The 22,924-nt window shown below is 40.0% G+C and overlaps 2 protein-coding genes and 1 long non-coding RNA gene across 10 annotated transcripts in view; 2 read left to right on the top strand and 1 right to left on the bottom strand.

Annotated features, from left to right (window-relative positions):
- The first annotated feature begins 582 nt into the window (after positions 1-582).
- On the top strand, positions 583-9,509 carry rbm5 (RNA binding motif protein 5). Of its 4 annotated transcripts, none has more exons than XM_021312559.2 (25): positions 584-736; positions 992-1,039; positions 2,516-2,690; positions 2,769-2,924; positions 3,022-3,091; positions 3,499-3,572; positions 4,247-4,330; positions 4,579-4,639; positions 5,051-5,116; positions 5,201-5,361; positions 5,477-5,574; positions 5,687-5,774; positions 5,857-5,925; positions 6,115-6,184; positions 6,637-6,731; positions 6,812-6,941; positions 7,316-7,407; positions 7,498-7,677; positions 7,757-7,897; positions 7,994-8,080; positions 8,192-8,380; positions 8,471-8,545; positions 8,630-8,730; positions 8,833-8,962; positions 9,058-9,509. In XM_021312559.2, exons 2-25 carry the CDS (start codon positions 1,023-1,025, stop codon positions 9,181-9,183), a joined length of 2,535 nt encoding a protein of 844 aa, XP_021168234.2. In that variant the 5' UTR covers positions 584-736; positions 992-1,022; the 3' UTR covers positions 9,184-9,509. The 4 variants fall into 4 exon arrangements, with proteins under 4 accessions (XP_036007240.1, XP_021168234.2, XP_012711441.2 ...); XM_012855988.3 differs by having other exon boundaries at positions 585-736; positions 2,766-2,924; XM_036151347.1 differs by having other exon boundaries at positions 583-736; positions 2,516-2,924; positions 7,997-8,080.
- On the bottom strand, positions 5,868-17,406 carry LOC110367267. 4 transcript variants are annotated; one of them, XR_002427347.2, is made up of 3 exons: positions 16,740-17,406; positions 10,850-10,928; positions 5,868-5,954 (listed from the first exon to the last, which is right to left on the bottom strand). It is a non-coding gene; the product is annotated as an uncharacterized LOC110367267 (long non-coding RNA). The 4 variants fall into 4 exon arrangements; XR_002427348.2 differs by having other exon boundaries at positions 5,875-5,954; positions 10,832-10,928; XR_002427346.2 differs by lacking the exon at positions 5,868-5,954 and adding an exon at positions 8,194-8,415 and having other exon boundaries at positions 10,832-10,928.
- The window catches only part of slc38a3b (solute carrier family 38 member 3b), a 37,629-nt gene continuing 29,996 nt past the window's right edge, over positions 15,292-22,924 (top strand). Inside the window, exon 1 of one of the 2 annotated variants that reach the window (XM_012855984.3) lies at positions 15,292-15,566. The gene's annotated coding sequence lies outside the window, so the exon portion shown is untranslated. The remainder of the gene's footprint in view (positions 15,567-22,924) is intronic. The other variant, XM_012855985.3, reaches the window with a different exon arrangement.

Below are 22,924 nucleotides of genomic sequence, written 5' to 3'. Positions count from 1 at the left end.
ACGTCAATAAATAGTACATTGATTAAAAACTAGATTGTAAGGCTTTTCTGGCCTTAGATTAGGTCCATCTGGACAGAAAAACCCACTTAAATCGCAGTCCCATGGAGAAACTTAAAGGCTTCTATGTGAAATGACATGGAAACTAACTCTTTAAAACATACTGAACACAGGCACGGTATATATATATATATATATATATATATATATATATATATATATATATATATATATATATATATATATATATATACATAAAAAGGGAGACGGTGTATTCCACAAAAAAATCTAAAAGTTACATAATGACTATGGCTCGGGCAAAATGGAGCTGTTGGTATTATATCCCTCGGTAATGCCTTGCAGGCAGAATCCAAAGAACACCCACTGGTACACAGTCACTTGTTTAACCATGAAACATGAAAATCCAGTTTTTAAAACTATTTTCTAGTCGAGTGTGGTATTAAATTTATACGCAACGTCAAAGGCAAAACAATGGCATCAATTTTAAAAGTCATTTCGAGACTAATGACTGCCTGTGAGGCAAAAATAGGGAATAAAAAAAACTCGTCTTCTCCAGGCTCTGCCCCGATGCATCTTGGGATAAAGAAGGTTCTATCGTCGTCTATGTCGTCAGCAGTCCTTCGACGTGAAATTAGTTTTATTTCTTGTAATTTAACGACAATTTTTGCGAGGGAGTAAACATTGAAAACGAGTATTGTTGCAAACAATACACACATCGGTGAGTTATCGGGCTTTTAAGCTTGAATTTATCGCAGCTTCTTGTGTCTCGGTGGCGTTGCGTTTTTTTTTGTCCTTTCTTCAAACGTAAATTCGGGCTCCATGTTACGATTTACAACAACTTTGTTGTCACCACGGCGTTCATTTGACTCTAAGCAAATTGGTTTATCGATGAATTTGTATAATATGAAATAGCACAATAGACAGACTGTTTCAAGAGAAAGGAAGTAAACGTCGGCTGGTTTCTGTCGTCTAGGTTTTGCGGGAGTGGCGAGTCCGTTGAGAAAATGGGCGCCGATAAAAGGTAAGTTTTTAACCGAAGTGATTCTTATTTCAGTGTTATTGACACACAAGATGGCCTCCAGCCTATAGGTATTTTAGGAAACGGCCGAGCTCGATTGTAAAATGGTGCACTAGTTACATCAATGGTAACGCGGAAACTGCTTATGTGTCCTCGACTCGAAACTATGCAGACATGGACGTCGATGCTAACATCATGGCTGTATAGGGAATTAGTGCTAATATTTATTATATGCTTGATCAGTCCGCATTTATTTCCATTTAGCGGCTGCAGTCGGCTTGTTTCACATATCTGCTTCAGTTAGGACCTCGTTGATGTCAAGGCCAAATTTGGAGATAATGTTGTTGTTTTTTCCAAATTCAATGTTATGCATTTAAATAACGAATATAAATCGAATACGTGTCCACAGCCACATTTGTTGCTGAGGTAGTGATTTGTTTTGTTGTTCCCTACTAACCAACAACCACCATGTTGGAGATGAATAAAAGAAAATTTTAGAATCACATTCTTAGATGGTTATAATAAATGCGAATGGGCTAGCTAGAGCCATAGCTGACGCTATAGAGTACGTAGTCTAAATGTTAAAATCAACGAATGTTTCATGCACATATAGCTGTAAATTTTGCCTTTACAGCTGGTGGCATGCCAGAGTCCTGAAGCACACAATGTGTTTGCATGACCCAGCAAAGCCAAGCCCCTCTCTTGGCGTTTGATAAATCACAAGTCAAGCCAGCAATATCGTACTGGTGAGCTTTTCCCAGTCTAAAGGGTTAGACACACGAGTTAAAGAACTGAGTTGGAAATAACAGGTATGGGTATTTCAAGAACAACTGCAGGGAATATGAGACGGTGCTTTTATCCCTGGTATTTTATTTCCTTTTATTGAAGTGCAGCGTTTCTGCTATTATGTTCCATATTTGAATATTCAAAGGCTAAAGTCTAGGGTTTTAAACATGGGGCTTACGGTGTTTTTAAATGCTTGTTGTTCTCCATGACACCCCCTCCCCCCCAATCTTCTGAGGAAAGCGTTCCTTTCCTCTCACCAATTGATTAATCAATCTGTGAACTGGGGCTGGGACAGAATCGGTTTTCTTTGCTTATATCTAGGGTTTTGTCTCAGTTTAACAAAAGCTAATGCTATATAAGTGCACTTGGACCAGTTTGGTGGAAAAGATCCAATAGACGGTGAAAAGGCACCTTAAATTAATTGCAACAGGGCGAGTGACCCATTTTATTTCAGCTTGGTTAATGGCCACTGTCCTGCCAAGACCAACAGTGTAACTCTAGCAACGTGTGATTCATTACTTTCAACTTGGTGGCGACTACCAATTATTCCTGGTTTTAATAATGGAAAACAGTTTGTTTTATTAAAGTATCAGTTTTGTTTAGATATAGAGTAATATGTTTTAAGAATGATAAAGTGTCTGGTGGTTGTTTGTAATGACTTTTTTTAATCTTTTTTTCTCTGCTGTCTCAAAGGATCAGTCGAACTGAGCGTAGCGGTAGATATGGTTCAGAGCAGCCCCGTGATGATCCAGACTGGCGAGGCAGGCGGGACAGAGACCAAGAGCGTGACCACAACTCGCGCCGCTGGAGTGAAGAGAGGCGCGATCGTTATGATGGAGACCGTAGAGGACCACGAGACAGCCCGGAGGTATCTGTCCAAGTGTCCAGACTTTTGATTTTATTTTGGTACCTGATGTTAACCTTTGACGCTTTTGTTTTGAAGCAGAGAGAGAGGAAACGGCGAAACAGTGATAGATCAGAAGATGGTTATCACTCAGATGGTGACTATCAAGAGCAGGATTATAGACGAGACCCAGGGGATGAGAAGAAGAGTAAGACTATCATGCTTGGAGGGTTGTCTTCTCAAAGTACTGAGGAAGATGTAGGTGTTTTTATGCATATTCATCTTATTTTGGGTGATTTTATTTATTTTTGTGTGGATGTCCTAATGTAAAGTTTACTATTCTTGTGTCATTTAGATTCGTTTTGCCATTGACCAACTGGAGGGACCCCAGCCAGTAGATGTCAGACTGATGAAAAAGAGAACAGGTGAGAACCAGCTGAATCCCAGACCCTTAACTCCCCAACCCCCCCAGGCTTTGACCATAGGGCCAATCTGCTTCCATTCAGACCCATTTTCCCATAGCACATAGGAGAGTTGTGTGAAACAAACAGATGTAAAAACTTTGATGCAAGACCTAATGTTTCAGTACTTTGTGGATCTGTTCAAGGTAAGTAAGAACGGCAATAATAGTTATTGAGAAGTCAGTTGACTGACCCACTTTAAGAGTGCGGTATTCAGCAGGGTTTCTTGCTATGGTAAAACTCCCAAGGAGTGGCCTTTTGTGTACCAAACTTGGCCTGGGTCGTGAAGCAGTTTGTGGAAGACTTTGAATAATATGCCCATGGACTCTTAACTAACACACCTCCCGTCTATATTTGAATGCTGTCTCTAGGTATAAGCCGTGGTTTCGCCTTCGTGGACTTTTATCACTTGCAAGATGCTACCAGATGGATGGAGACCAATCAGGTTGCTTCACAATCGCCAAGTCTAGTTTTAATCTTGGGGATCTGGAGAAATGACTCTAAAGGCAACCAGAATGTGTTCAATATGAAGTGTGGAAACTAGGAAAAATAACTCATAAAATGAATACCACACATCAAAAACTGTTACTGACTAAAATATAACCAGAGATGTCTGGATGATTTTGATCTGAAATCTTCTGATATTAACAGTGTTTAGTTTTACTGTTAGCACTGATACTAAACAGCAGATTTGACACATTTTGTGAGCCCTGTATTTAAGGATTATGTGCACTTTCATGTCCTTTGACGACTTAAGTGTCATAATTTTTTAATGCTTTAGCCTTCAATAAATGGGAACTTTTAAATGTTTTTTCTTTTTTAATAGAAACTCCCATACTTTTTCTTTCTTTTTTCTTTTTTTTTTTAAAGCAGTCAGCAGTGTCTTTTAGGATCACATTATACACTCTGCTCCAGCCTAGTCTGGGCACGCGGGTCCCAAACACTTAAAGAAACCTCTTTTACATCATGCTCATTTATACATCATGTGCCTGTCTTTAACTCAAAGGCTGTCTGTTGGGGGTCCCTCTCCCCATTCTCTCCCTTCCAACACTGCTTGCCCCAATTGATTAGATGTTAGCTCACCATGAACCCTTGACTGATTTTTCTTTCCTCTTTCAGAAACGTCTGGTCATCCAAGGCAAAGTCGTGGACATGCACTACAGTCACCCTAGAAACAAGTACGAAGACTGGCTCTGCAACACTGTAAGTAAATCTGTCGACACGGTCACATTTATCCAGGCGATGCTTCACTTGAACATCAGCCACACGTATTTAGCTTGCTAGCTGTAACTTTTCAGTCCTTCCATCTCTTCTGCATTAGTATAATTGTTAAAGGTTAAGATGTCTCGGGTTGGTAGAGCTTTTAAAGTAAGACTTCCTTTTCTGTGCGGCACCACTGTTCTGGGCTTCAGTAGCTGTTTAATAAAAATGATCTGAACGGTTACTTGCAGTGTGGCCTGTACAATTTCCGGAGGAGGTTGAAGTGCTTCAGGTGTGGAGCTGCCAAAGCCGGTAAGTAGTTGAATCAGCAAGAGGCCACCCACTGCAGACGTCCAGACAGCCCGGGCTAAAAGTGCTGAGGTCCAGCACAACATGTGTTGTAGAACCGTAAAAAGGACTTTGACTCTTAAATCTGTTGTCATTAAGATTTGGAGAAGGAAACGTCTTAAGCAGGAGGGGAAATCCTTTGTTCGAGTATTTTGTCTTATGTCCCTGAAGTATGGCAATGCCAAAAAGAGTGTAGTTGTTAGCTACCATATGCTAGGTAGCTAACAACTAGTTATTAGTTATTATACCTAATAACTCTAACTTTGCGTTTTATATTTTTAATGACCCAAACTTGGTCTTCCTAGCTTATTTCTTTTTTTATACATTTTAAATGTTATGTTAATGAAGCTTTTATTTCTATGACTCCCTTAACAGAAGGTGAAGCCGGCGGTGTCACCGGGGTCACTGAACTTCAACCCACTGGGGATTTTTATGGCGACAGTAAGCGCCCTTCTCTTTACAGCTTCAGTATCTCAAACAGTTGTGCGGGCTGTTCTTGATGGGAGTCCTGTCTTCCCCTTACAGCGATCATCTTGAGAAATATTGCTCCTCTGACAACGGTGGACGCCATTTTGACAGCACTGGCACCGTATGCCAATTTGTCGTTCAATAACATTCGCCTTATAAAGGACAAGCAGACGGGCCAGAACAGAGGTTTTGCTTTTGTACAGCTGTCCTCCCCTCTGGTAAAAACACCTTAAATACATTCATCTCAGACATTTGTCAAACACAGACCACAACCCAGTGGTCTAAAAGTAAATGTTCACAGTTTAAATATGTTTAATTTGCAACGTTTGACAGGAGGCTTCCCAGCTGCTGACCATCTTACAGGGCCTGCAGCCTCCCCTGAAACTGGACGGCAAAACAATCGGGGTGGATTATGCCAAGAGTGCTAGAAAGTGAGTAATTCCGGTAATGCTTTAAACTGGCAATTTGACACATTGAGTATATTTATGGAATGACCCGTTTTGTTGCACACTGAGAAGTGATTCAACCTTTCGTCTAACCCAGAGACCTTTTACTGCCTGATGGGAATCGCGTCAGTGCTTTTTCTGTGGCCAGCACAGCCATTGCAGCAGCGCAGTGGTCATCAGCTCAGGTTGGCCTATTTTCTCTGAACACCTTGTTTAACTTCCTGCTGTCACGGTCCCGACATTAACGACTCGTTTTGCACCTTACAGCCGCAGCAGAGCTCAGATGGGATGTCGGAGTATGCCTGTCTGCAAGAAGGCTACGCCCCTCTCTCACAGGTCGGTTCATCAGACCAAAGTGTCTTGATCTGCAAATGAAAGCAGATGCGTTTGAAATGTGTTGGTGTGGGTTTTGTATTTTGAATAGCAAAAGGGATCAAAAACAGCGAATTGTGTTTTAACTGATGGAAGATCTCATAATACATTTTTGAATGGTATGCATTAACATTTGCTCTGGATGTTTTACAGGAATACCAGACATACTATCAACAAGGAGCAGTAGCAGCCAGCACTTGTCCGGGAAATGGAATCCTAGGAGGTAAATGTTGTTTTTGTGTTTTTTCACATTAGATCATGTAACTGTAATGGTTTAACTTTTTTTTTTTTTTTTTTATGTTTTTTGTCTCGACTGCAATGTTCTGCCATTGCGTCAGAGTAAGGCTAGATTTGAGCTTTATGTGAGCGGGAATATTTAACTGCGATCCCTGAGGGCGGATGTCATTCATGTTTTAGATTTTTTTTCTTGATTTTAATGTTTTAGATCTGTTCTCGCTTTAACAAAATGGCTGAATGTCCTCAGCATGTGAGGTTTTGCAGAGGCCTGTAAATAAACCATACATTTTATTCAGCTGTGGTGAAAGAGGGACACATTTTAAAATGTGCATGACAACTTTAAGCACATAACACAGCAACACTCTTGAGTCTTTTCGCTCCTTTAAGGCCGTAAGGACTCTAAATGCGCTAATAATTTGACTTGTTTTGTCGTTTTAGCTGCTCCGGGTATAAAGCTTGTCCCGGCTGCCGTTGTGATATCACAGAGTCCACAAGTCTACCAACCACATATCATTGCACAGCCCGCTATACAGGTAATATTAGTCAGTTGTAATGAATAACATCAAATTGAAAAAAACTGTCAGTCTGTAAATGACCTAAACACTAATTCCAGGCGCTGCCTCTGGCCCAACATCTGGATGCTAAACCTCAGGCAGGACTGGCAGCTGTTGAATCTGCGGCTGCCCCCGTTAATGCAGGCAGCGCAATCCCAGCCTCAGGACAGACGGCCGAGACCTCCAGTGGTATGGACTAATCTGCTGCCTTAAAATCAGTTCTGTTGTGTTGCTAAATGTGGAGAATTGTATTTCTGTAGATTTGTTTTGTATTACCAAGGCTTTGAAAATATGATTTGTTTGTGAGCGGAATGGAAAATGGTTTCCTTTTCAGTAGCTTTTCTTCCTCTGACTTTTAATCAACTTGGTTTATCATATTTTAGTATCACTGAGTCGGTCCTCTACTCACTGATCAGGGCAGATAAACCTGAGGCACTTCTGCTGAATCTTTCATTAGTGTCTTAAACAACCGTAATAAACTATCCGATTGTGGTGATATTACGGCATTTTAATGTGAATTACAGGATTTTAACAGTTTGACTGGATGTTTTTACATTTGACAGCTGTTCCTGATACATCTGCCTACCAATATGATGAGTCCTCTGGCTATTATTATGACCCTCAGACCGGCCTCTACTATGACCCAAATTCACATGTAGGTAACACGCAGTCCTCAATATCAGCCCGTGTTGTGGGTGATATCTGATATTGTTTTGATAATGTACATCACTGTGTTGTTTTTCAGTATTATTACAACACTCAGACTCAGCAGTACCTGTACTGGGACAGTGAGAAACAGACCTACGTACCGGTCCCTGGCAACATGAACACTGGGCAGAATGATAAAACAGCAAATGGCTCAGCAGGAGGCAACAAGGAGCCCAAAGAGAAAAAGGAGAAGCCTAAGAGCAAGACTGCCCAGCAGGTATGTTAATACGTTAGAATCCGTCATCTGGTCTGGTTTATCACTGTATTTTGACTTTATGCTTGAATGAATGTTTCAGATTGCTAAAGACATGGAGCGGTGGGCTAAAAGTCTCAATAAGCAGAAAGAAAACTTTAAAAGTAGCTTTCAGCCTATTAGTCAAGAAGACAGGAAAGAGGCAGCGGCTGCAGATGCTGGATACACATTGTTCGAGAAGAAGGTATCCCATAACATCCGCGAGCTTAATGTCAGAGCTTGATTACCGTATATTAAGATGCTGATGGATTTTTTTTTATTTATTTTTTTTATTTCTCAGCAGGCAGGTCTAGACAGACTCATGCAAGAGGTGGCGAGGTGCGCTGAAGAGGAAGCGCTTCCCTTAAGCTCTGCCAGTTCTTCCAAGGTATTTCCTCTTTCTGGAGTTTTTTTTTTTTTTTTTATTGGGCATAACCCAACCGAGTTAGGTGCTGGGATTTATGTTAACTGGGACATTGCTTCTTTGTTTGTGGTTTAGTGTGGCCTGGTGGCAGCCTACAGCGGAGACAGTGACCCAGAGGAAGGAGGAGCGGCAGAATCCGACGCTGGCGACATGAGTCTGGACAAGCTCACCGACTGGAAGAAGATGGCTTGTCTGCTGTGTAGGAGACAGTTTCCCAACAAAGACGGTTTGATAAGACATCAGCAGCTGTCCGACCTTCACAAGGTATCGCCGTCATTTGTCGTCTTCAGACTGCTTCGCTGCAAATTTCGACGGGCAAAATAAATAAAAACAATTCTCTGGTTTCTCTCTTAGAAAAACCTAGAAGTTCTCCGAAGATCCAAAATGAGTGAAGCAGAGCTGGAAGAGTTGGAAAGGAAAGAAACAGAGGTTTGAGCAAGCACTCATTTACATGTTTATCTTAGTTTGAACTATTTCAAATTTTAAAATGGCTTATTTTTTCCACCTTATCAGCAAAAATACAGGGACAGAGCAGCAGAGAGGAGAGAGAAATACGGCATCCCAGAACCGCCTGTTCCTAAGAAGAAGAAATTCAGCCAGCCAACACCAGCTGTGTAAGTTCTCTGTTAATTTTTGCCGACACAAATTGTATTTTATTCTTTTTTTTTACACAATAATAATGCTTTTTGTTCCTTTTTTTTCTCCCCCTTGTGCAGGAACTACGAGCAGCCCACCAAAGACGGCCTTACCAGTGATAATATTGGAAACAAAATGCTGCAGGCCATGGGCTGGAAGGAGGGCAAAGGACTTGGTCGCAACCAGCAGGGCATCACGGCTCCGATTGAGGTACGTGCGACAAACCTGATGTGGGCCTTTTATCTGGTTAACCGTCATAAATTACAGTAAAATCTAAAGAGCCAATATGCCTTTTTCCTCCTCAGGCTCAGTTAAGAACCAAAGGAGCTGGGCTCGGCACCAAGGGCACCAACTACACCCTGTCCGCTTCAGATACGTACAAAGACGCAGTCCGGAAAGCCATGTTCGCCCGCTTCACAGAACTGGAATGAGTCGTTTTCCGACTAGATGGTGTTGATTAGAGCTGTGAAATATCTGCTGAACCACAGAAGACCATGGACTTGCTAATAAATACCAGCTCCCTGTAAATTTAGATTGGATCTACTTTGTCACAAAATGGACCATGAAACATGTTAATGTTACCTGATGTTGTAAATGATATAATTTATAAATTGTACATATCAGTAGTGAGTGTCTTGATTGTTTTACATGGCTATTTCTTTTTCTTGTCTTGGCATGCTATGAATGTACAGTTTATACTAGATCTTGTCAAAATGTAAAGAAAATAAAAGGCAAGATTTCAGTTGGGATCATTGTATAAGGTTGCAGATCTTTTGTATTAATGTTAATTTACTAAAGTAATTCAACTCAGACAGTGAAGCTTGTGTGCATTTATAGACTCATTACAACGATACACATTCAGACTATATCTGTTAACAGAAGGGGTATGGCCTGCATTTTCTCAAGTTGGATACATAACACCTATAATGGGGGATTGGTTTTAGCTGGCATTTGCCCCGGGCTCACATTGAATGCGGTGCAGTTACTGTTGCGCACAGATAATGAGTTTTAAAAAAAAATTAAAACCATTGCTGGTTTTTAATAATTTATGAGGGATACCAACAGAACCATGAGATCTATTCTCGCTGGTCTAGGAACGATCGTGGGACATAACTCACTCTTAAACCAGAGGCAACTTCAGAAGCATCTATCCCAGGTTAAGGAGCAAAAGGACTGGACTGTTCCTCAGGTTTTTAGATGAGTGAATGTTTAATTGAAAATCAAGGTCCCAGAGTACAGAGCAGAGTCTTATCAAATCAAAGTCACTAGAGGTCCATTGTAAAGTTTCCAGTCAGTAGTTAAATGGCGGCCAGGTCATTTGCTGGTGGTGGTCCATTGTTTTTTTTTTTTTGTTGTTTTTTATCAAGTCCATTGTCCAGTGGTAGCACAATCCATGCTTACCTCTGCTAATGAGCTTAAAGATCATGATTGTATCTTCTAATAGGGCTTGGCACCTGCCCACACTGCCAAAGGCACCAATACCTGCTCTAGTCATAGAACTGCTTGTCGGGTCAGCAGACTTCTAACCACAGAGGATGTATGGATTATTGTTAAATGAGAGTTGCAACGTGGAGTTGCTTAACATCTGCTTTTATAAAACATAAATATGATCCAGGTCACAGAGTAGGTCCCACTATGTGTTTTACTGCTTTTATTTTTATTCTAAATGGAGATTTGCACCAGTTGGCTCCTAACAGAATCTTTAAACTACACTTTAAAACACTTTCATGTCCGTTTCCATCCCGATTATGTTCTCAAGGTGTTTGCTAAAATCACTTATCACTGTTATAATACTAAGACCTACACTTAACGAGATGTTGGACTTACGGAACTACCTTAGTTTTTATGTTTAGGAACAAAATTCCCAGGAGTTAATGTACATTCAGCAGTGCCTGAGAAGTCAAATCTGGACATTTGGAGTCCATCAGTGAAAACCCCTAATTCAAGTTCAGTTATGACTGCTGCCAGAGGAAATGTCTTTCACTACGAGTTTTAGGCGCTCAGTCTGCCTGTTCCCCTGCTGGCATTCCTTATTTAAACTGTGTACATTATCAAATGACCCATAATGCAGTACATCACCCTGGTGTTTTCATGAACCTCTTGTTCTCCAAGGTTCCTGGGAGTTTCGCCTCAGGGTAGCGATGTTCTGAATCTCACGTCCACCGCTGCACAGCGGCTGTAATGAAGCAGTAAAGTACAATAGCAGGGTTTGTTTGCATTACTTTTTATTTGTGCACTCTGATCCTCACAGAGCCTCAGAACTGTGGAATACCTCAGTTACAGTGCTCTGCAGAACCACTCATACTCATTGAACTTCTTTTTATCATTTTGTCAGGTTACAACCACAAACTTGACTGTAGTTTACTTGGATATATTTTCTTTTACTGACAAATCAAAAGTGACTAATGCGTAAACATGGAGTGAACAAAAAAAAAATACTGAACATCAAATCTGAAAAGTGTGGTGTGCATTTTTAATCAGCTCTACAGGGTAAATACTTGCAGAACCACCGTTCAGTGCCATGACAGCTGCTGGTCTTTTGGTGAATGTCTCATTGAACATTTAGACAATTTGTCCAATCTGAGGTGGTTTTTGGATGGAAGTGTTTGTGGGCATCAACTTTGACATTTTGTCACAGATTTTCAATTGGATTCAGGCCTGAACTTTGACTGGGCCATTCTAACACATGCATGTGTTTTTTCCACATCATTTCATTGTAGCCCTGGCCGTATGTTTGGGGTTGTTGTCCTGTTCAAGGGTAAATCTCTACCCTACTGTTTGTTTTTTTCCTGGATGGCAATATGTTCAGCCAGCTTCCAATCAACTCTGACCAACTTCTTTGTCACTCGTGCAGGAAAGCATCACTGCAGCATGATACTGCCGCCGCCGTGTTTCACTGTAGGGGTGGTGTCTTCATGTAGTTCCTCCAGAGTTACCATAAGCTTTTTAGCTGTTTTTTTTATTATTATTCATATTCTGCTCTCATAGGTGTAAAGGTTATGGCATACTCTCTCCACATTCAGATTTGAAAACTGCTCTATGAGATTCTCAAATCTAACCTAACCCTGCTTTAAAGGGGACACAGGCTCAATGCTCTAACCAGACCAAAACTTCCCCCACATGTTTTGGTCATATTTTTAAAGCCGTTCAGTTTTCTCTATTCCCTATTATGTTTTTTTTTAACAATTGCATCACAGTATTTCTTGCGGAGCTGCTGTATAAGGCAAGGGGCATCCAGTTTACCAGTGTCCCAAATCCTCAAATTTTTATTTCTCTGAGCGATGTTGTATTCCGAACTAAAGGATGCCGAAGCTACAGGTGGATAAGTGAAATGGTTAGGCTGTTGAGTGTTTTAACAAACATTCATTACATCGTCCCATAGCTTCCTACAAAAATGGCCGAACGAGGTGGAGTGGAACAGAACCAGAGCAAAAGAGTGGCTGTGGGGAAACAATAATGAGGAATTCAGGCCAAAGCTTTGCATTTCCACTTTATATAGACCACAACTGAATGATTTAAATGTGAAATAGAAGGAATTAAAAAGCATGATTTGTCCGCCTTAAGCCTCCCCAAAGTGGTCTTCATGATTCTTGTTCCTCAGTGTTACTCCCAAAAAAACCCTCTGAATTCTTCATGAAAATGGTTGCATTACTACACAGAGTAAATCACATACTATATCAACTAATCAGGGGCCTTCTTAAAGGCAATCGCTTGCACTGGATTTTTTTTCACAGGTTACAGGTCACATCCATACAACTTGGATGCTGCATTTTAAAAAAATTATATTTTCTTCCACTTCTCCACTATACACTACCTTGGGCTGATCTATCACCCAAATCCACAATAAAATCCATTAAAGTGTATTATTATAATCTGACAGAAACAATCAAAAAAATACATCAAGATATTTCAACATTTTAGCGAGGCACTGTAATATGTAGTCTGATGAGAATATGCAATAAACTATAGTGCATTACTCTGAACTCCTATTTTGTTCTGTCCCCGAGCCAAATTTATTTATAAAGATTCCTTCGGCAGTCTGTGTTTCCAGTCCATCCAGTCCATACCAGCTCAAACACGTTTAAAGAATGTGAGAGCCGGCTCAGCAGTTCACATGTTTTATAATATTTCAACGTTTAGCGCGGACTCACAAAAAGGTTTTTAAAGTAAGACCTCTTTTAAAGATAAAAACACAAACTGAGCTGTGTTAAATTGGGGAGTCGGGGCATGCCGTTACAAGGTTTCTGCTCTACGAATGAAGAAGCAGGATGGGTTATTATTAGTCAGAGGTGATTAGTAAGTGTAAAAGTATGTTTCGACTCGCCTCATTTAAGCAGAGCCACTTATCGGCAATTAAAGTTTTGATTCTAACTCTGTCACCAGCGATTTGTTTCACAGGATCAAAAGTCCAGTCCTATAAGCTGTATTTGGCATTACCCTGCTGAGCTTTAGTTTGTTTATTTAAAATTCAGCGCTTGTGGTTACATCAACTTAATGGTTAAATGTCTACAGAACTTTGACTGATTCAGTTTTAAACATGTGAGGAAGAAATTGCAGGGGGTCTGCACAGGGGTTTCGGTCACATGAATGTAAACAGCAAGATGGTTCTGTGATTTTGCTTTCTGCTTTTACTCTATTTTGTGAAATGTTAAGTTTAAAAAAATTCTCCTGTTGTGAAATTGTTCTTATTTTGGAAAATCTTTATTTAATTTCATCTTGTTGTCAGCTGTACTTTCGAGAACTACTGGTCAGGAACCTATCCCGGCAGACATTACGTGAGACAAAGGAGTACAACTGGACAGGTCACCAGTCCAACACAGTGGCAGCACACAGCTAGGGCAGTGTGTTGGATTTGAACCGGGGAGCTTGCTGCCTTCCAAGGACACAAGCAGAGTTTACTTTCCAGTCTATGATTAAAACTTTATTTTTATTGGTCTAATCTGGATCAGTTCATCTATCAGCATCCTCCATCATGAAGGATTATGGAGGCCTTGCACAACTATGAAAGATGAAATACAAGTGCACAAGAAAGACAGTCTGTATGAAATATTTAGTATTTCTAAGACAAGGCTGTTGATTAATTGTATGTTTGTGTTCTCAGTGTTCTCATATTAAACAGATGAGGCTCAGTGCCAGGTTAAAGTGCCTTTTGAATATAACAATAAAAGATGTTGCTATTCTATTCCATTCTTCTACATATTCAAATAATTATTTAACAAACCACTAGTTGGATTGTGGTCCTTGGCACAGCACAGTATAATTTATGATTAAATAAATACTGAAATAATGATGCTCGTATTGTATGGTGAATTCAGATCTTAATTTATGATTTCTACTTGCAATTCTTGAAATATCCTCTATGGTCTAGGATTATGTGTGTCTGTGTGTGTGTGTGTGTGTGTGTGGGGGGGGGGGGGGGGGGGAGAGAGACTGGTACCTGTCTTCAGCAATTACTTGGCGAGAGGCAAAGTATATCCTGGACAGGTCACCAGACCATCACAGGGCAACAGAGACAGACAGGAAAAACAACCATTAACCAGTTAACATGTTAACAGTTAACACAAGGAGAACATGTAAACTTAAGGCAGAGTTAGCCTGTGTTGGGATTGGAACCATGATACTTACCCATGCCACCAGGTTGACCACCCTACAGCCCTTATTTTAACATGCAGGCTGTAACATAACTCTGCTACCCCACAGCAAATATTTTAATATACTTTATAAATCATTACATCGTTTTTACAATAAGGATAAATACATTTGTTTATTAAATGCATGCATTACCATTTTGTTTAGATTATCAGATACAATTACTTTAATTTACTGTAGCCTACTGTTCGGCATTTGGGCTTCGACACCAGATTGGCCTCTAGAGGCCGCTAAAGAGACTTTTTTTTTTTTTTTTTTACTAAGAAAAGATTATTTTCTGTTTGATGACCTCATTGATTTTATTCAAAATTTTTGGATTCAAAATTTTGTATTATTTCTGAAGGTAATTTTGTGTATAAACATGGTTTAGAATCAAGTTTAGAACTACGTTTTTACACAGCTGCCACACGCAATAAGTTGGTTCAGTCATCGTTTCCTGCGGGACAGTAAGAAGTTAAAAGCAAAAATTATAATAAGTCCAACCTACTAACCTCTTCAATAATTGCCCATCTATTGTTTACCCATGAGCAGAGCACATTCCACTGAAAGCTGCCAAATAAGGCTGCTGGACCACTTTTACAGACAGCACAGAACTTAAAAGTTTCCCGTTTCTTCGAGATAGGAGGTTGTCGACTTTGAGCGCGCGTTTTGCGCACTTATACCTTGGAAGAAATGGCTATTCTATGTCAGGCAGGTAATAAACGTGCAAAAGTGTGAGTTTTCCAATGGGCACTGCAGAGTCAGTAGGTCTTCAGTCTTATCAGCTGTGTTCCCTTCTTCCCAAAAGTGTGGAAACCTCACCTCCCTCAGTGGCTTCACGGACGCGCAGTGGGTGGGATGGAGGGAGGGAGAGGGGTGGGGTGGTGGGGTGCGCACTCAGGAGGCGGACCTATGTTGCGACCCCCACTGCTCTGCTTGAAGATGGTTTTACGATCCCGACCATTTCCCAGAGCACACTTGAACCCGTCGCGTTGAAGAGACACAATCCGTCTGCGCGTAAAAAAAAAAAACCCAATATACCAAAGACACAGAAAACCTGCACGGAAGCAGGCAGACCAGAAAACACAGAAAAGGGGAGAGGTTATTCCCAGAAACGGAAACAACGCTGCTCGTTCTCATATCCCAGAAGATCAGTGGAATAACTCCTCCAAGACAGGCGCGCATGGTAAGAGTCAATAATTTTGATTTTTTTTTTTTAAATTTCCGATTAAAGGGAAATTGTCACTTGTAACTCGGCTCAGGTTATCATTCGTAATCAACTGCTTTTATTTATATTTAAGGCTAGATAAGTGAAGAGGTCTGCTGGGAGTCATCATTTGTGAGACCCGGTGAGAGCAATGATCTCAGCAGAAATAGGTGGAAACTCTTGCGCGTAATGGTTGGACGGTGAAACGGCCGCAGGAACGGGTGTTTTTTTCTCTGTCGGAGCTGATCAATAAGGACAATGCTTGCTTCCCCCGCTTTCTGTGAGCGCCAGCCTCGGATGTGTCAGGAGGACCATGTGGCGCTTTAAGTGACAAACTGCTGGTGTCCATCTTTTGTTCGCGGGGCGTTCGTTTCCCCCCACGAGCCTCGAGGAGTCAAACTTTCCCCTGTAAGCCGCCTGGTTAAAGTTGCAGGAGTCTCATAGTGTGACACGCAAACACATTTCTGCCGCATGCTCAGGTAATCCCCCAGTTTTTCGGGTTTGCGAGGCCAGATTGTTTTTTTTTTTTTTAACTTCGACGTGCCGTGACGTCACTTTCTTGCTTCTAAGTGAGACAATTTCCCAGTCAGTCCTACATCTTCTCTGATCTACTTTTCTCCTCACTGCCGAGAATACTATCCACCGTTCCAGCCAGCGAGCGAGAGATGGTGTCTTTCTTTTCTTCCATACACGAGCAAAGCAAACACCATTACCGAGGGCAGGCCATTTAAAGCGCCTCTCCTTTTGTTATTGTAGCCTAAACATAGCCATGTGGAGGCAGAGGGAGAGAAGGCAAAGAGCGCCCTGTGTGGGAAGTGGATACACGGATACACATTTTCACTCATAGCTCCCGTCTCCCGTTTCGTTAATGAGTTTTTATTGTGTGCCTGATGATCGCGAAAGGGAGAGGGCTTTTATGGTTCTCAAACTGTGGTGCGAGTCCCACCAGTGGTACTTATTAGGCTCTCAAAAAAAAAAAAACATTAGCACTGTAAATATCAATGGATTACCTAAGACTTATGCTTTACGCACCTTGAAGTTGTATAACGTTTAGTCGCACTACAATCATAAACGGCGATGTCATATACCAGCTCGCCATAGCTTATACGTGTGAAGGCTTAAAGCAAGTGTAGGTGCTGCACCTTTATTTACCTTGACTCCTCTATCACCAACAACGGTCACCTAAAGGCTGCAGACGGAGTCCAGCAGCTGCAGCCACGTGGTCTCTCCGGAAGCCCCTCCGCCACGATCGGTCTGTCTCCCACTAGACAGAGCTGCGTGTGGTGTGGCAATCCTCTCCGTTTCTCCTTTAGCGACCTGAAGTTTGGCCTTCGAAACGACACCGGTGGAGGGAGTCGACGGTTTTGACAGCAGGGCTCCCGGGTCTGTTGTGACCAACAGATGGTATTATCACGTCTCCAACCAGGACCCCCGGGAATGCACCTACCGACCCCATGCGTCTTGGCTCGCCGCCACATCCTTGGCCAACCCCGCTATTGGCATCATCGAGGAGGACTTAAAGCTGCTGAGGTTCCTCATGGAGAACAGACAGAGGAGCCTGGCTCAACTCCAGGGACACTGATTGGCTCCACAAACAGCGACAGCCCCGATTAGCGAGACCGTGACCTAGCTACAAACCAAAAAGAGCTACAAACCCTGAGAAGCGCTAGTAAATACTTAATACCAGCAACAACGTTCAATATGCACACAGTCATATTGGTTACTGAACTTGGGGCTGCTTCAAATTCCCCAGTCAGATTCCTGACTTCAGGAAGTATTCTTTTTGGTTTTAGGTGTTATTGGTGTAAAGCTGGCAGCCATAAATGCAAAAAAAAAAAAAAAAAAGGAATACAAATTCAGATTCTTCATTTTATAACATTTCAAGAACATTTTTCCTTTCACATCACAATTAAGTGCTACCTTGCCTTGGTCTCTCAGTGTGTTAAAATGTGTTTAGCAAGTTGTTAAACTGATCAAATGTGCTATATAATTATAAGTGTGTTTTTTTTAGCTTACTCTGGATATTAACTAGAAGAGAGAATAGGAACGATATCCAATGGTCTTAGTGGATCCTCCGCTGGTTGCCTCTCCCTTTAGATGTGTTGAGCTTTATTCTAATTTTAGTTTGCGCAAATACAAGCATTTTCCTATTCAGTAAACTATAATAAAATTTGATTAAACATGTTCTTTTAAGCTTGAAAGAGGAGATGGTCTCTGTTGGTTTATTACGCCACAAGATCCCTTTGGCAACAAATTCTAATCATCTGAGCCATTATAATAAATTATTAATCATAAATATTGATCACGACCACTTTTCACCATCTAAAGCTTAAGCAATGCTCTACATGTCGTAGCCTGCAAGCTTGTTATCATTCTGAACTGTTTTTTAACATCATGTGTCTTCGCTGTATTGATTGAAGCTGAACGCAAGCAGTCAATGTGGAGTCGATCGAACCTGAGTTTATTTAAAACAATAGTAGTGAAAAAGAGTGAATTGATGGCCTGGTTATTGTCCTTTTTTCTATTTATTATACTGTAGCTTACATTTGCCATGCTCTTGAAGATTCAGAGTCATATCGAGATACTTTCCTATTCCAAAAGATGACTTGTTTCATATTCATAAGCCGTTTTAGTGTAGCTGGTAGTTTAGATGTTTTCCAGCCTTGGGACGTGGAGCAGCTGTTGCAATAACTGTTGACATGGCAGGAAATGAGGTCCATAACCCCCACCTGCTCAAATGTGGGCGTTGACTTGACATCACAGTGACACCAACCTGGGTAAAGCAACCTTTTTTTTTTTCTTTTTTTTTTTGGTACACCGGACACATTGCAAAAGATTTTTCATAGCCGCCGAGGAAGGAGAGAGAAAGTTGGAGCTCCTGTTTTTATTCTGTGTCGCCGTTTAAAGCCCTCTTAGAGATATTCAGCGGTGGGTTGATCACATTTAGAAAAGAACGGACAAACCCTTGTGCTGTCAGTGACCTCGACACGTGCGGCGGTCAAAATGACAGCAAGCGGACAGGTGCACAGTGTGTGGAAGTCAATGTTTTATCCGTTCCTGACACAGCCAGCTGCTTTGCAGTCCCACCAAGGAGATGCGCGGATATCTGTATCTGAGTCTGCCCGAGTGTTGAGTGTCAGCCCCTCCAGGGTTTATAATTATCTTTGTCATGGGGCTCATAATCTGTGCGAGCTGAACCCGACTGTATCATGTGCTGTGTAGGATTTATTTTGGAGTCATTGCAAGTCATTTTGTAAGGAATTTAATGTATTTAAAGTAGATCTTCTACACGGTAATGATTTGAGCTTTTTCCTTCTGACCCTGGAAGCTTTCAGTGCTAAAATATCTATTTTTATTCCACTGGTACACATAGAGTTTGTTCCTATATAAGTTATATCCTCTTCTGTACTGAAACTGTGTTGTTTTACTTCTCGCTTAAAGCTACATTTAGTAGCAGGCAAACTATTTATATATAAGTAAAAAAAAAAAAAACATTGAGTAAAAGTAGGTCAGCGGTAAGGGTGAAATATTTGACTAAAAACATGAAAACCGCAGCATAGAAGTAATGTTCCAGAAGGTATTTAAGTAACAACCTCATGTTATGATGACGAGTTAAGGACAAACACCCACTGAAGGCCAAACTTGTTCATGTTTTCAGTAAAACATGTGGGCATGTTTGTCCAGCACATAGCTACTCTTATGTCTGCATTTTTTTTGCTCATTTTTGGCTAATATTTTCCCTCAGGACTCCAATAAATTTGGGACTTGATCTCACATTGGTAAATCAGACTGATTTAGGCTGCATTCTGGCATCAAGTTTACTCACCAGAAGAATTATGTCTGATAATAGTTTCCAGCCACATTAGAATTTTTGGGTGCACAGGCTAAATATGGGTCTGAGTTCGGAGTTATTTTTTCCCGTTTTATCCTGCTGTGGGTAGAAGAGTGACAGATGGACACACTTGTCTCTTAAATAATTATACATTTATCCTGCCTCATTCTGGATCTAAACGATGTGAGAATGACGAGAAACAATTATCCTCACTTTTTGTCAAACAAGAGACTCCTTTCAAGCCACAAAGAGTTGTTTCATCAGCAGGTCTTATATGGGACAAAATACTTCCTGCTTTATGTCACATGAACCTTGCTACACTGGTGCCATTTATAAATACTTTTCAAATTAATAATTTGGCATGTTTCAAAGGGGTCGTTTTTGTTTCGGAAAAAATTTGAGTGTTGTTTCTGAAGGGATGCATATTTAACTGTCGTTCAAGCTAGGCTTTTTTTTTCTTCCTCATAGCTGCTTTAAATTCTTGTTTTTGTTAGAAATCTGAAAAACACAACTATTTGGGTTTTTAACTATAGGGTTATTTTTTTTTTTTAGTTTGACAGCACTTTTGACGAGTTAAAATCAATTAACAAAGACAGCAATTCTGCAACTTTTAAGTGTTTAAGTGCAAGCTATGTTAATGGTTGGAAGGCAGAAAAAAACGTTATCCTTGCAGGAATGTGTTCTAATTTCTGACTCATCAGAGACTTGATGTCTTCTGATATTGTAGGTATGAGGGACCACACTTTGCATATTGTGTTGGGGTATGAGATTCTAAGGGTATAAATTGAGGAAAAATACCATGGTTTCAAAGTAGTTAAACCAAAATGTCTAATGCAATGAATCGTTATAAACAAGAAACTATATTTAGACATACCACAGCTAAAATGATTTACAAAAACTAATTAAACTGCATAAATGTTATAAAGAACATTTATCTGTTGTTGTCATTCTATAACACTGACTTAAACAAAGATTTGGCAGTAGTAAAGTGCTTATTGCACGGAACATAATCCTTTTTTGACATTCTCCCCTTTATTAGGCAATGCAACTGTAATACGCTCATATTAGCTGGTATATTGTAGTGTAGTAGTCTTCTTTCAGCCAGTCGACTGGAAGTGCACAGCAATAGGTGGGGGAGGGCCGGCTTAGCTTTACTTTATGGTCCTACAAAGGAAACATTTATTATGGGTTTACAATCTTGAGATACTTTATATACCATATGATATGCCTTTATCATATTCATACCCTGATATCCGGACCTCCAGTTCGATGCAGATTTTCCTGATGGGATGGTATTTTGATTTAAAATATAAAATGAACCAGTGAGTTTTATCAAGCTGTTGCATAAACATGTTAAATCTGCATTGAAATCACATTCAATATCTGATTATTTATAGGCATTTTCAACGCTACTGTGTGTTGATTACAGTGCCGGCTACTACTGTGAATTCTCCCCAAACCTAAAGCACATAATAGCACCATCAACACCTCTCTTGTTTTCTCTGTAAACATTTGTGTAATATGCAGAGAAATGTACATTAAAAAAGTTTGCAAGATTATTAAAAAGCCATTTTATTGTTTAGAAGTGTTATATATTGTAAAATATCATAGGGCTGGACGATATAGAAAAAAAGCATATCGATAACATAGAAATCATATTGATTGAAATCGATAATTATCAACAAATTCAAAACATATATTTTAAGTTCAGCCCTGGCCATTTTATGCTGTTGCTTAGTGATCTAATTTTAGATACAGAACACACAAACACTGAATTCAAACTCAACCCTTTGTTCAACCAACTATTTACCAAAACTGCAAGTTTTAAAAAAAGAAAAAAAGAGCGCGGGCTCTCTGAACTCTTTCAAGGGGGCGGAGCTTGGTTCCTGGGTCTGCGTTTGTGATTGGTTGGGAGGATGTAATGACTGTAATATTATTCTATTGAACTTTTTATTGAGCCTTTTTCTTCTATCGTCGATATTCGTCTATCGATCAAGATATATATTGTTATTGAATTATCGAGCAGCCCTAAAATATCATATAAAATTATATTAGTAGAGCATTTAAAATTTAAGTCAAAGAGAGACTGTATGTAGTTTCAGAGTGGACCCATGTGCTCCAAGCTTTCTGGGGAATAATTGCCGAGTGTCTCCTGCTGTTAGCTGCTGCTTTTTTCAGAGGGTGAAAGTCCTGTCACATTTCAACAACACTCACAGTTAATTCGAGGTAATTGACTTTTTATGTAACTGACAAAGGTTTTGTTTTTTAGTAAGCAAGTATGGGACCAAAACACAATTACTGAAAAGAAAAAAGCTAAGAGATACTCAAAGTGATATTTTATTGGAATGTTGTTTTTTTTAATAAAAAATATTTCCCAATATTTGTAGGTAAAAAGGAAAGTGTAGACAACAAATCTGGCTTAATGAAGAGTAGTGCAGTAACAGTCGCTGGCTTCGGTGTCAAAGACTCTAAAGCCAGAGTTTCAGAACAATGTGGGTTGCTTCTATATATATCAAAAAGTATTGTTTGACATGAATGTGTTGTAATTCTAAAAAAAATCTGTCTGGTGAAGGAATTATTTACCAATCTACTGAACTATTTAAAGAAGAATGAAGAGCTTCTTGGATATTTATCAAGATATAAGATTTATGTAAGATGAACAAAAACGTGATTACACATAAATTGCAAAAAAAAGGTTGGAAAAAAAATTGCCTAGAGCTGACAGTCAGTGTAATCCACAATGAATATATTATTGTCAATAAAATATATAGTAAAAAATATATAGTAATTATTTGCCAGTTGTGGATCAGTTCATTGGATGTGTTGGTATAGTTCCTCCCCTTAAACATAAAATCTAGTTGGAGACCAGGGAAGAATGCTCTTGGAGGAAGAAAGTGACGATGCACACTCTTCTTGGGCGATTAGAAAACAAATTGACGAATGTAGCAAAGCATACAATGCAAAAATAAAATAAAAAAAACGAATCAGGGAGGGAGATCAGTCCTGGTTGGGCAGAGCTTCTTGCTGTGTTATCAGGTTCTGGGCGGTTGAGTCTTCGCCAATACAGCAAAAGTCCTCTGTAGCCGAAGCTTTCAGGAGAAAAGATATGATGAGAGACTGATCAGTCAATCAGAAATGAACTTTGGATTACATATGGGCTATACGGCAATGAAAAAAAGTTCCTTCTTTCGAACCACATTATTTAGACCAGATACAAACCCAAAAATGTCAACAAACTGTCACAGTAGATAAAATAACTAACTCACGATGGGTTTGTTTTTACATTCAAGGTTTCAAATATGTGATTGTTCAGTTTAATAGAATGACAGGTTCACATTTCAGAGTTTAGGACAATCAGTTCTTAAAGTTATCACTAGCTATGATTTCCCCCCAAAAGCTTTCTTTGACTTTCTAAAGAGACTTTGACTTTTATTGACAGTGGAGGTGGGGATAAACTTAAAATATATGATGCAATAATTGCTCATTCAACTGCATGGATAACTCT

The sequence above is a fragment of the Fundulus heteroclitus genome, chromosome 20, assembly GCF_011125445.2.
Source record: "Fundulus heteroclitus isolate FHET01 chromosome 20, MU-UCD_Fhet_4.1, whole genome shotgun sequence".
NCBI lineage: Eukaryota > Metazoa > Chordata > Actinopteri > Cyprinodontiformes > Fundulidae > Fundulus > Fundulus heteroclitus.
The sequence above is the reverse complement of the archived record's forward strand: the minus strand, read 5'-3'. Positions and strand labels throughout refer to the sequence as shown.